The 13,915-nt window shown below is 46.9% G+C and overlaps 1 protein-coding gene across 1 annotated transcript; it reads right to left on the reverse strand.

The window, feature by feature from the left end:
• Positions 1–5,051: 5,051 nt before the first annotated feature.
• On the reverse strand, positions 5,052–7,336 carry LOC100844481 (3',5'-nucleoside bisphosphate phosphatase). Its single transcript, XM_010237803.3, has 4 exons — positions 6,886–7,336; positions 6,220–6,638; positions 5,939–6,108; positions 5,052–5,771 (listed from the first exon to the last, which is right to left on the reverse strand). Exons 1-4 carry the CDS (start codon positions 7,255–7,257, stop codon positions 5,389–5,391), a joined length of 1,344 nt encoding a protein of 447 aa, XP_010236105.1. The 5' UTR covers positions 7,258–7,336; the 3' UTR covers positions 5,052–5,388.
• Between the last annotated feature and the right edge of the window lie 6,579 nt (positions 7,337–13,915).

Raw genomic sequence — 13,915 nt, forward strand, 5'->3', positions numbered from 1 at the left:
CGGGCACCGTCGATTTGGACACGCAGAAAGGACAACGTTGAATCTCATCGCAATGCCTGCTTGCTCAATTATATCGCCATTTGCAGTCCCAATAACGAGCAAAAATGTAATACAGCCGACGAGTTTAATTATTCGCTGATCATTACCCATCGATCGGCCTGCAGAACCAGCTCCACCACGTGATTATGTGCTAATTAAGGAGTCCCTTTCATGACGTGTGTTTTTTTCTGCCAAATTGTGCAATAACACCAAATCCTGGACAGCAACGCGAGGTGGAAAAATGGTACAAAAATGGCGGATATTTTCAAACCTTGCTGGTTTCGATCGACCTCTAAGCCAGTCGGACGGACCGAGTCACCCGTGTACGTACGATGGCTTGATTTGGAGGCTCGTGCGACTCTTGTCCACACGATACAGCTGTGTCCAGCAGCTGACTGTAATGTTAGAACCGCCTGCATCGAAAATACAAGTGTGGAACAAAATTATTTTTTTGCTTATGAAGTGCAAAAGTAAGGGCCAATACGTGTTTTGCAGACTTTCGAGCACCTTCCACGGAGAAAGGGTGAGTGCAACCTCTCACTAAATCAAACCTTAATTTGTACGGAATTCACGTAGTATGCTGCCTGCCCAATTAATTTTCTTGTTTAATTTAGGTGCCTAGCGTTAATCACTCGACCAGTGGTACACTGATCATGTGCCCCGACGAAGAGGCTAAAGCTAGAACACCTGAGCAAGCAGGGCGTGTTCTACACCATCCAACCAAAGAAACAATTCATTCCCAAACGTAAAAATCTCAAGCAAATTGGACAACGACGATGGCGCGGATGAGCAACGAGAGGCCACCGACGGCGCGGGCACGGAATTAAACACGACGACGTTTGGTGCAAATCACGCCCAAAGCGTGTGGCCGTGTTCCGTGTTCTGGCACGTCTTGGCCTTTGGCCGGGCTACCACGGGGAATCGCTGCGTTTTTTGGCAAGGAAACCGACACGTTCAGATTCCGGTCACGGCTTGGCCTTGCCCGTCTCGTGTCGCACCACGGCACGAGGCAGTCAGTCTTTCGACCGGTCCGTATCGTGTCTGCCCCCAAAAAGTTTAACACCAAAATAATCCCTTCTCTTCTCCCGATTCTGCAGTGCCCCGGGAGCTTTGTACAGCTGGAGTAGCCGAGTAGGAGTACGTATGATCAATTTTTTCCTTGAGAACTCAGCATAATTTAGTGGTCTCGCAATGCGTCGGGTTGGTGGTGTGGATGAGGAGAGACGGAGCTGCTGCTGCTGGGATGAATTATTGGCCACCGGCTCCAAAGCTGCTATCAACAAGTGACCACAATTTTATGTGGCTTCGACCGTGACATTTTTGGGTTCCAGCCTTCGTTGCTACGCGAGTTTCAGGACGAGCCGGGCGTGGAAGCATCCGGATGGTAGTGGATGCATGTACGATAGTACTATAGTACCACATGAATACAACAGAATGCTCTAACGTCTCCACCACTACGGTTACCCAACTCGCTAATCAAAGATATCTGCTCCATTAATCTATGATGAGCAATGGAACGAGCATTGCTGATCTGAGTCGAGAGGATAGGCATCAGACGTTACCAAATTGCGTCATCTAGCTCCGTTCTGTTCTGATACGCCAAATTAATCACCATCGGACACCGGTCGAGATATGCTTGTTAATCATCGGGGTGAGCTAATCCTAGCTAGGCCTGCAGTTTAATGGGAGCTCATGTCAGGATTATTGTCACCGTTTGCCACATCCACCAACGACCAAACACTCAACGGCCCCCTCGCGAACCAAACCTAACACTAATAATTGGAGTATGTGTGTCTGATAGAGTCGTTCTGAATATTGAGAGACTTCCAGAGCTATCAGATATGACTTTAATCTCCAGGATATAATAATAGTACAAGGATAATGGTGTGTCCACACAGTGCTTGAGTGTTGCTCAAAGTTTGAACTCGTGGCTCCCCAATAGTTCTCCATCCAATATTTGTGTCGATTTTTTCATCCTAGTTTAGAAAACATCAAACAAAACTCTCTGTTTTTGTGGACTGATAAGACAGTGGATGCAGTGAAGGGGGAGGAATAATATGGGTGGAGGCGGAAAGCAAAGGGAAGAAGAAGGAAGGAAGGAGTGGAATAGCCAGCTCGATCCTGGAGAATCGAATTCAGTGGCGCATGGCGCTTCCAATCATTCGATTCACATCAATTTTTTGATGCCTTTTCCCTCCTCGCCACTCTCCTTCGTACACACACGCGCGCGGACGCGCCGCAGCTCACAAGCTGTGGTCTATATACGGCTATCTATCAGGAATCAGCTTTAGAAACACGCAAATTATGTCGAGTGTTGGTATTAATCACGCTACTCAAGTCCTCTTGACTCGAAAAGCTACGCGGTAGAAGTTTCGGATGTTTCTTAGAATTTTACCATAGAGTTTTTTTTCTCCCTCTTGATCACTTGCATGAAACTTCGAAGAAAAATTTCTCATTGATTTTTTTTCCTAAGATTTCTCATTCATAGAAAAAAAAATTATATCTCGTGCAGTCGTATCGGCATGATGTGTAAACTAAGAGGTGTGCTTGGTAAGAAGCAAACACGCAACAAAATTATTTCCAAAATGATACAGTTCAGTTCAGTTTTTAATTTTGCTACTTCCTCCGATCCATATTACTTGTCGAAATATCACATGTATCTAGACGCTTTTTAAATATAAATACATTCATATTTGAACAAATTTGAGACAAATAATATGGATCGGAGCGAGTAACTAAACCAAATTTTAAGTGGGTAATAATATGTGCTTGTCACTTCCGTGGCCCGTTGAAACCTTAAACTCGGTCCTACTCGATTATTTGAGGGCGGGGATATTCTCTGTGGGGCGCTCGCATCTGCATGGCTCAAGACCAAGTCAGTAGTCACGTTTCACGGTCACAGCTCTATACATTGTTAACAGGATCTTGTTGATTTTGTGAAGTCTGTGCAAAGAGATTATCGCGTTCTGTATGCTTCATCAACTCACGAAACAGTCAGGCATAGATGGAAAACAAGTCCGTGAAAGTAAAATCTGATGATCGCCTATACTGTTCTATCACGGTCGTGGTTAATCCTGCCTAGCGGAGATCATTGTGCTTGCTTAGTTGCTTTTTTTTTTTTGAGTGCTTAGTTGCTTCTTGGTTTACAAGTTAAGACGCAAGGCCGGGCCCGTAAACGGGCCTACGAACCGCCCCAGCGTTCCTCTCTGGGTGTGGAAAAAAAAGAACACCTTCTACTCTACTCCACGCGATATGGACGGATAGACCAGGCCAATAATCACGCACTCAACGCGGACGGCGTGCTTCCAGCCGTGATGTATCGCTTCATCAGCAGCTCACCGACGCAATCAAACGCATCGCTAGCCCTGTTTCAGTCTGGTTCGTGAGATGTCTCCTTAAAATGGAGAAGCTAGCTAGCGCGGCGACTGGTGATCAGTCACTCGTGAACCGTGTGCGTGCAAATGCAAGGCCGGTGGCCGTGCGATAAGTGCACATCCACCTACTTTTGACTTCCTGCCGGGGCTCGATCGATGGAGATCTCCTCTGATCGCTTCTTTCTCAGTCCCCGAACGCGGCTTCTGCGCCACAATAGCCATCCATACAGTACGGACGAGCACGCCGATAAAGCCCCCACCGAATTAAGCCCAACTAAGACAGGGTACTCCATTGTGGTGTTGTCGTAGTCGCGACTTGAGAGCTTGCAGTGCGTGCAGAGACCCGATCAGGACGATATTTTACTGCGAAGGGATGGATATATTACTTTTTTCCTTCCTTTCAGCCGGAAACCGCCTAAGCCGCACATGGTTTCTGTCTTATGACTATTAAAGATTACAGCCCTCTAATTGTTGTCTCTGCAAAAAGATACTCTAGAACAATATACATGTTGGGTTTTTTCAGCATTGTCTGCAGATATGATGAATACAAAACCGATCAAATGATGTGTTTGGAACATATAATTGTTGGTGTAGTGTGGTACGTGAACATGGAAACAGAATAGGGAGATCGTTATCTCCACTTTAGGCGCTCTGTATCTTTACGCTAAGATGAGTGATGCTATGTCTGCAAGAAGTCTACTCTGTTGCTTGCAAGAATCCTTCTACTCTTCGGAACAAACAGAGAACAGTCTACAGATGGCATTGAGTACTTGGCCTGCTCGGCTAGTCGACATCAAATAGCTCCTAGAACCAGCGTGATTATGTGATGACACTTGGTATTCGAGTTCAAGAAGGACACGTTCCAGTTTTCCAACCGTCGTGATTGGCTCCTTAAATGAACTGCCGCTCCAAGACAAGCCTGTACTATACTCGTATAGGCGTGACATGCAGCTGTTCATCATAAAGTTTTTTTATGACTTGCAGTTTCAGTGAACATGTCCAAAATAATAAATAGAAATCTTTATTTGCTTTATTTGCTAGCTCCCAGAAGGGAGTCTTGTATGTACACGCAGTACAGTATTCCTTCTTTGCACTTGGGTGCAGCTCTTTGGCCCGTCAATTTCGGCCAATGTCTATTTTCAAGTTTTTGCTAACTGAACTTGGAGTGAAGCAGCACATGGCTACATGCTAGTTGGCTTAATGGCTTGGTCGAATTCAACCCCATTCCTTCCAGCAGATGATACTACAATTTGGACGAACACCTCTGCAGAGGGCCATGTACCACAAACTTTTTGTTTTTAGAACAATCACAAACTTTGCAGTGCCATTCAAAAAAGGAATTCGTAGGTTCCTAAACAAGAAGACTTTGTAGTGGGCTCGAACCTGAGTTGGACAATTGTCACAGTTCAATTCTAGATCTACATACGGGCCCATGGAACCTCTGTTGACATGGCCTGCTAAATGGGCCGTCAGGCGATACGACTTGCATTCTTTCCGATTGAAATCGCTCTCTTCTCTCTTTGATCAGAGTTGCAATCCAGACAATCAATCATAGGTACGATTTTTCTACTGTCTGCTCCTTATTTAGCCCATTTCCACCCCTCGGTCCAACTTCATTGGGCAGGACAATGATGAAAATACATGAAACATATACTGCATATATCCTACGGAGTACAAGTGAAGTGGCATCTTCTAAAAACCAAAGAAGAATTTGGCTTCATCATTCTCATGACATGCAACTGGTCAAGCAAAAATATGAAAAACAGCTGCAGAAAAGTTGATGGTTAATATCTGGATCTTACCACTGCAATCCAGACAATCAATCATATACAGTAGCACTGTGTGCCCGCTGGAAAATTTCTATTCTCTCCACAATATGAATACATTGAAGTCCAGTTGGGATCATGTCCTAGCAGTCAATGCCTAAAACTGCAGAAACCAGCCTATATCAGTCGAGACGGGAGATGATTTCTGTTCATTGCTCAATAAGTAGTTTGCAGACGCTGTTAGTGAGGATAATGTCTGCCAATTCTGCTTGGAGGATCTCAACCTCAGAAGCATCTGCTTCCTTCAGGTCTGGAGAAGAAAGGCACATACTGCAAATATCTTTTCCAGAGCTAGCTAGTCGGCATCCTTTTGAGCCATTCAAACCAGGTAGGAGTATCTTGTTAGCGGTATTTGCAATACATTCCTTGATAGCATTACGCCAGATTGGCTGAGCTACCTCAAGAAATCTAAAAAATGCCAAGACAGGAAGATCAACACTTCCTACGTCAGGTTCTTCCTTGTCATCTCTCCCATGATAATCTGATCCACCGAGCTTAAGAAGCTCATACGTATCTGCCAGATCACTCAATCCTGTTGTAGAAAAATTCTGCAGTTAACTGCACTGAAGTTTCAGATACAATAGGCATATATACATGTAAGATGCATGATTGAATCAAACAATTATTGTGGGCATAAATGAGTTAAACTAAATTCATCAGTACTTGTTAGGATTTGCAAGAAGATAGTGGTGTTCATACCAGATACTTTCCCATCACTTCGATAGACCTCCATAGCATGCAGACCAGCAGCTTTCAAATCCTTTACCACAGGAACAAGATTTTTCAATGCCCACGGATGAGCCAAAACTGCCACGCCACCAGTTTGACGAATTAGCTGCACAACAGATTCCCCAGTTGGCTCACTACCGCTGCAAATGAACAAAGGAAATCGACACCAGTAAATACGAGCACTCTGCACCTGGCACGAAATGAGGGCATAAAAACACACATGACCATGATCACAGAAAATCAACACTTACGTAGCATAAGCAGGTCCTCCATCAAACAAGTACCTACTAAAAGCCTGCTTAAGGCTCTCAACATATCCAGCTTCAACCATGGCACGCGCCACGTGCACCCGGCCAGGAGCCACTCCATCCCCAGCTATACCACACACATCTTCGAACTTCAACGGCATGTCGAGGCTCGCAAGCTTCGATAACATCGCCTTGGCACGCGTGTAGCGGCCCTCCCTGATGCGACCGAGAACTCTCTCCAGTTCCTGAGATTTAGCAGGGCCCCCGCTGCCGTAGTAGGCGAGGATGTGGACGGGTTCCGAGCAGCACAGGGCACTTATTTCCACGCCGGGGATGATCCTGATGGAGTGCTGCTTCGCCGCTTCCATGGCTTCTGGGACACCGGCCATGGTGTCGTGGTCAGTTAGTGCCAGCACTTTCACCTGTGCTGGTCACAATGGTAAGCAGACTAGCAGAGTTAGCGTGCGAAGTAGGAGGAATGTGGTTGGCATTAGCATTTTCTGGTACAGCAACAAACGGATGATCTGTCGGTCAAGTGCAAACGCCACTCCCTGCATGACTCATGGGACGCGCATTGCAGAGCTATTTCGTCGAGCACCACGCGAACGTCTCTCTGCAGTTCGTCACGGGAAGGAAAGCAAAGTAAGAAGACGAAGAAGAAGGCTTTACCCCGTTGCGGTGGGCGCGGTCGACGAGCGCCGCGGGGGAGAGCGAGCCGTCGCTGCGCGCCGAGTGCGCGTGCAGCTCCACCGCCACGCGCGGCCGCCGCGTCCCGGCACGCGGCGGGTGCCCGAATCCCGCCTCGTCGTCATCGCCAGCTACCTCGCCGCGGCTGGCCCAGCGGAGCACGGACCTGAGCGCGGCCACCTCCTCCTCGCTCGGCGCCCTCCGCCGCTTCTTCTTCTTCTTCCTCCTCCTCTTCTTCTGCTGCTGCTCCCGATCGTCCGCGTCCGGCGCGTCAACCTCCGAGGCGGCGGCGAGCACCGCCACCTCCACCGCCACCTCGTCTTCCTCGGGCGCAGAGGCCGGGTGTGTCGTCATGCGCCCCCTCCGGCTCCAGTCCAAGCTACAGCTACCGGGGCGTGCGTGGGCGTGGCGCAATAAAGAGGGACCTGCTTGAGGCCCTGAGCAGCCTGGGGGGCTTTTAAGATTGTGCGGTCGCCATCAGCGACAGAGAAAGGCAGGCGGTCACGGTATGAGCGGGGCCGGAGCGCTCGTGTCGTGTGCCGGTCGTCTCCGTCCGTCGTCTATTGAATCCACAGAAAAATATTTCGAAAATAAAAATTTAGAATTTTAAAAAGGATGTATCTATATCTTTCGGGCGTCTGATTTTTAAGCAAAATGCAAGAGCGTGGTTTATAGTATCAGAGTCGCGGGTTTAATATATGGACGCCATCCTCTATCATTTGTCCCGAATCTTAAAACATGATCCCGATCCAATGATTGAGCAATCAATTTGTCTCTAACTAAATTAAGTGACTTAGTTATAGCAAAATCGTTTAAAAAATTACGATTTTTTAGGTGTGCCTAGAATTAAACCTACAGGTACATCCTTTTAAAATTTCACGAAGAAATATTAGAAAACGTATCAATATATATATATATATTTATGACACTAAATTAATATCATTAGATCCGTTTATGGGATTTATAAACTCTGCAGTACATCCGGCCTAAGGTCAAGTGGCAGATGAAACGCGTGAAGAAGGAGTAACAGTTAACAATGCGAGTTACATATTTTTTTTTTGAAAACAGTTACTCCCTCCGTTCCATAATTCTTGTCTCAATTTGTCCAAAAATGGATGTATCTATTACTAAAAAGTGTCTAGATACACGTAAGATTTTGACAAAAATTATGTAACGGAGGGAGTACATTTTTTTTTGGGAAAGAAGACTTTTCAGCCCGGCTTTTTATTAGAAAGCCAGATGAGGTCTGCTGGGAATGCCAGCTTTCAGTACAGGGTCAACCTCCACAACACACCATTACAAGAGATCACAACGATAACACTTGAGACAAACCAACGCTAACATTACACAGGAGACACTCGCAATCAACCAATCCCTTGATCCCCCGATTGCACCGAGTGATCTTGTAGTCTAGCAGTCAGCTTAAGCGTAGGAGCTCGCTTCTTTTCCAGAAGGAGACTCTTCCAGTGACCTAGAAACGTCACAGTTTTGAAAATAACACATATCATTGCGCGTTAACTAGAGTGACTAAGCCAAAGCGGCAATCAACGACCACATCTTATGATTGACCACACGACCCCTAGGACAAAGCGCCAGTTCAAAGAAGTCATCTCCCGAGAGAGGCGCACGAGCCCACCCCAGGCGATCCCTAATGTAGCACCAGTAAAAAAAAGGCTAAGGACACGTGAAAAGCAGATGATCAGCTGTCTCCGGCTGACCACAAAGCCTACAACCATAAGGACCTTGCCATCCTTTCTTATGCAATTCCTCAGTAACTTGGATTCTGCCCTTCAAACACATCCAAATGAAAATCTGCTGCTTAAGAGGGATAGTGGCCTTCCACATATCCATTATCTGCAGATTAGGAACCCCACTGTGGGACAAAGCATCATACATAGATTTGGAAGAGAAATTTTTATTAGGAGACAGCTCACAGCGAGCTGAATCAGGCATCTCGGAAAGCTCCACCTCCCTAAGCAGGGTCACAAGGCGCTCCCAATCCTCAGCCTCTTCAGGACCAAAAGACCGGCGGCAGGTGAGGCGAATATCTCCTCCAACCAACACTTTTGCCACCGTGGAATCTTGTTGATTGGAGCAAGAGAACAGCCGGTGGAAACCCACATCCAACGGTGTCTGCCCTAACCAAACATCAGACCAGAAAAAAGTATGTTTCCCGTTCCCAACATTATAAGCGCTACCCACCGCAAACCATTTCTTCACCGCGTGCAAGCCTTTCCAAAATTGAGAAGCCCTCGAGGTGGAAGACTGGAAGAAGCCCCTATCTCCTAGATATTTCCGACGAAGGAGCGCACAACTCAGATCTGTATCTCCCCGTTTCAACTTCATGATCCACTTGGAGAGCAAGGAAATATTTCGGCGCCTGCTTTCCACAAAGCCCAACCCACCGAATTCCTTAGGCGCACAAAGCCTATCCCAGCAGACCATGTGGAATTTCCTTTTCTCGCCAATTCCTTCCCAAAAGAATCTAGCTCTGATCATATCCAGCTTATAGTGAATGCCCTCGTTAAGTTTGTAAAATCTCATCATGTAAGTAGGCCTGTTATCAGGCAAGAGTCAATCAACACTTTTCGACCTCCAAAGGACAAGTTACCACTCTGCCAGCTTTCCAGCTTCTTCTCAACTTTCGTAACCACATCCTGAAAGCCTTCCAAAAGAATTTTCTTTGGTGACATCGGAATCCCTAAATATTTCATAGGGAACGAGCCCACCTGGCAATTAAATTGGTTGGCTAGTAAGGAATGCTCCTCAGCATCCAAACCCACACCAAAGACCTCGCTTTTTTTATAGTTAATTTTCAGTCCGGACATCGCCTCAAAACAGTACGGCAGCAATTTAACAGTTCTAATCGACTTCGGATCATTGTTGACAAAGGGGATCATGTCGTCCCCAGCGAGATCCCCCGGGACAAGACGAGGCACCAGCCCTTGCATGTGCCCTTTACACTTTGCAGCCTGCAACATTGCCCCCAAGGCATCCCCCACAAAGTTGAACAGAAGGGAGGAAGAGGGAGTACATATTTACAGGCGTGTGCTTGAACACGATAGGCGCATGAACACGTACGACGCGCCTGTTTAATTACCGGCAAAGGAAAGAGCCGAGCGGGTAGTTGGCGCCGCATCTGTTGAAGACGAAGCTCATGTCAATGGGCACGACGAAGTTGAGGATGCTGAGCAGCACTTGTTCCCTGACGACGGCGCAGAGGCAGGCGGCGGCGGCGTCGAGGTCGTCAGCGAGCGGCGCCAGCAGCGAGCAGCACTCGTCCCCGCCGGCGCCAAGTCCGGTCTCACGACGCACGCTCAGGCATGCCCTGAACTGGAGGGCGTCGACGTCGATCGGGCAGCTGCTCCTCTGCCGGGCACGGCGTCCAGGCTGCCCCGCGGCAGCCATGGCAGTGCATTGCCGAGGTAAAGTGGTTACGAGGAGGAGAAGCAGGCCCAGGGACAAGAGATGGACAGCTCTGGACGCCATTTTTTTCATCTGGCTGTGGTGGCCAATTTAGTCAGAGTGTCGTGGGTATGTATGTATAGCGCTTGTGCGATTGAGTAGCAGAGTTGGTTGCTTTGGCTTTCGATCGATCTCGTGTTGTTCTTATATATGGCCAGGGCGGTGATCAGGATTTTGAAAGAGATTGAGCGGGATTTTCTCAACGATACAGGGGATCGATGAAAACAAAAATCAAGGGTTTGGATGCTCACTAAGCACAAGCCGTTAGCTAGCTAGCTAGCAAAGTTGACCATTCGTGCAAGCCTGTTATGCAACGTTGCCTCCACGTAGTACGCCCAAGATGCGGATATATTGCCTGATCAAGATACTGCTACGCTCATTAGCTCATAGTTGGCAGATCGGATCATCCGTCAGATAGAGTACACTGGTTTAGTTATTACGCTACAAATATGCGTTCTTGTGCTAAGCATGCCAAGTTATAATAATCATATACTCCTGTATGGGTTTACAATTTCGATAAATACTCTCTCCGTTCTATATTAAGTGACTTTCTATTACATGTATCTAGACACACTTTAGATATAGATACATTCATATTTAGACAAATTTGAGTCACTTAATCTGAAACGGAGGGAGTATATATGTGGGTTTAATTATCAACAGCTCAGTATGAATATTGGCTCCGAGTGTCTGGATTTATGAGTATATATGTGGGAGTATATATGAGGCTTACGCCGCAGATCTGGGCAGCTTTGGACGCCATTTCTCACCTCCCGCTAGCTTGTGTAGTGCTTGAGTGACAGTTATATTGGCTTGGTTTTGTGTGGTGGTTCGATCTCCTCTACATTGTTCGGAGAGGCCGCCGGGCGGTTCTTATATATAGCCGGACTGGCCTGGATTTTGGAAGGGGAGGGTCGACGAATGATCATGGATGATTATTAATTCCGCTAAGCACGATCGAGTTGACCTATCGTGCAAGCATGTTACGCGCGCGCAGATGCAATCTGCATTCGAGATGCTGCTAGCTCATAGTACTCCGTTCCATAATTCTTGTCGAAATATTACATGTATCTAGACATTTTTTAAAAATAAATACATTCATATTTGGATAAATTTAAGACAAGAATTATGAAACGGAGTTACCATATTATATCGTCCGGATGTCACCCTACAAAAATGCATTGTTGCGATAAGCATGCCACTTCTTATGATCTGTTTTAGCCTCAGCCCATCGCATCATCTTAAATAAACAGCAAAAACTGAATCACGTGGCACGAGAAAAAGCATGCCATGGACTTTCAACCCGGGATCTCTCCCCTTTCCATTACTTTTCATAACGGAAATACAAATGTCTGCGAACGAGAACTAAGAACGGGGAAACAGAGGAGGAAGATACCTAGGAATAAACTACGGCGGGTAGGAAGCCCACTGACCAGATCCTGCAGTCAGGATCTGACTATGGGACGAAAACCTGCCCCTAAACTACCTCTAACAGAGTGCAAAGTCACAGTTATATTACAGACCCAAAAGGTTTCACAGGATGAACTCGAACAGTTTGAAAAGAAGTTTCGCCAGTATAAATTTCATGGCAAATATTGTACGAATACTACAAAAAAATTGAGCAAATTAAACCTGGGATCTCTCCCCTTTCCATTATGAAATATAACGGAAATACAAAGTCTGTTCCAACCACCGAACGTAAGGAAAGGAAGAACAATAGAGGGAACAGAAGCCAGAAACTACGGTGGAGCAGGAAACCCACTGACCAAGCTCCCGCAATCGGGAGCCTGACTATGGGACGAAAACCTGCTCCCTAACTACAAGCCCTAACAGCAATTAACAAAGTTCATCAAACAGCAATATCCAAAGTACAGACTGAAAGAAACCACAAAATTACAACCCAGCAGAAGCAACGAGCATCAAGTTGTGGTAGCTGGCCTCACGCCCTCACCAGCTACAACAGAGATCGACCCCTCTCCCAGGCGTTGCATCATGCTCTGAGCATTCGCAACCAACTTCTTCGCACCTTCACGCAGCAAGTCTTTGTCCCCGTCCTTCTGCAGATCTGCCCAAGACAACAGAGATGCACAGGCCGAAAACACAATCTCAAAAGGAGTTCTCAGTAAGTATTTCTCAAAAGTCACTTTGTTGCGGCAATTCCATATTGCCCACACAATAGCAGCAAGTGTTGGGAATATGCCCTAGAGGCAAAAATCATGTATGATGTAATTCCCAATGTATTCATAAAGATTATTAAGTTGTCCTTGTTTGAACATCTGATATGTATCATTGAATATGTGATTTGATTGTGGAACTATGTATTCATGTTATTCATACTAAATTGTCCTTAGTCATTGAGGTTGTGCTGGACACATAACCTAAACTAATGTGAAAGTTGGCTCATGACTCGGTTCCACTTGTCATGGGCATGGTGATGTCATTCCAGCTTACACGGACTCGGCTAAAGAGTTTAGCGAGTCGGACTGACCCATATTGAGATGCAACGAGTAGGTAGTCATTTGCATGTCTCAGTCAATGTAATCCTTAGACCTGAGGTTATCGCACAATCCGAGTTGTGGATCACCAACTTAGGTTCTGTCAAACGTTGTTCCGTAACAGGACAGTTATAAAGGCAGAGTTCGGGTTGACTGAGAATCAAGCTGTGTGATGTGGATAACCAAGATGGGATTTTGCCCCTCCGACTGGAGAGATATTCTCTGGGCCCTCTCGAGTGATATGATTCGGGAAGCATGGCCATGCGCGACTCGGTTAACTGTTAACCGGGTCGATCGACTAAGAGTTAGTCCGATGAATCGTATATCACAGATCGAGAAGAGAGTTGAACTATTAAAGGGATGACGATTAATCGCCTATAGTTCGACAAGGTATATCGTGAGGCAAAAGGGACTAAGACGTATGTCACATTGGAAGGTACGTCGTCATGACTCGATGGTACTTGGGAGTCGGCACGTTCTGCTAGGAGCCGCTACCGATTGATCGATTGAGAGTCGGACTCCAATCGTGTCCAAGTCGCCATGAGCCTGCGGGGTCACACACTTAAGAGCAGGAGCAAGTATTTGGTCGGGTTGGATCCGAACCGGAAATGGGCTGACAATGCGAGTTGGACTCGCAGAGTGGATGGGCCACAAGTGCTGGAGCCCACTTCCACTCGGTATATAAGCAGGGGCGTGGGATGCCTAAGGGGCACGGTTCGCCACTCTCATGCGTTGAGAACCCTAACCCTATTCAGTCCAACCGTCGCACCGGACCTAGCAGTCCGCCGTCGGAGCTCCTCCTCGCACGTGTGGATACCGGCAGAGGTGCTGTACGTTCAGCACTTCGACGATCGCGGGATCGGATCGGCTGGATCGGATCGAGGGACTGCACTACATCAAGGCACTGCATCGATAATCCGCAACTGCGCGTCTAGTGGTAATCCTCGTGGCCTTCTACCTTGGCTAGATCTTGGGAGTTCGCATAGGAAAAGTTTTGTTTATCTCTACGCGCCCCTTCAGCAAGACCAGTCATATAGAAACGCTCCCCACCA

The sequence above is a fragment of the Brachypodium distachyon genome, chromosome 3 (assembly GCF_000005505.3).
Source record: "Brachypodium distachyon strain Bd21 chromosome 3, Brachypodium_distachyon_v3.0, whole genome shotgun sequence".
NCBI lineage: Eukaryota > Viridiplantae > Streptophyta > Magnoliopsida > Poales > Poaceae > Brachypodium > Brachypodium distachyon.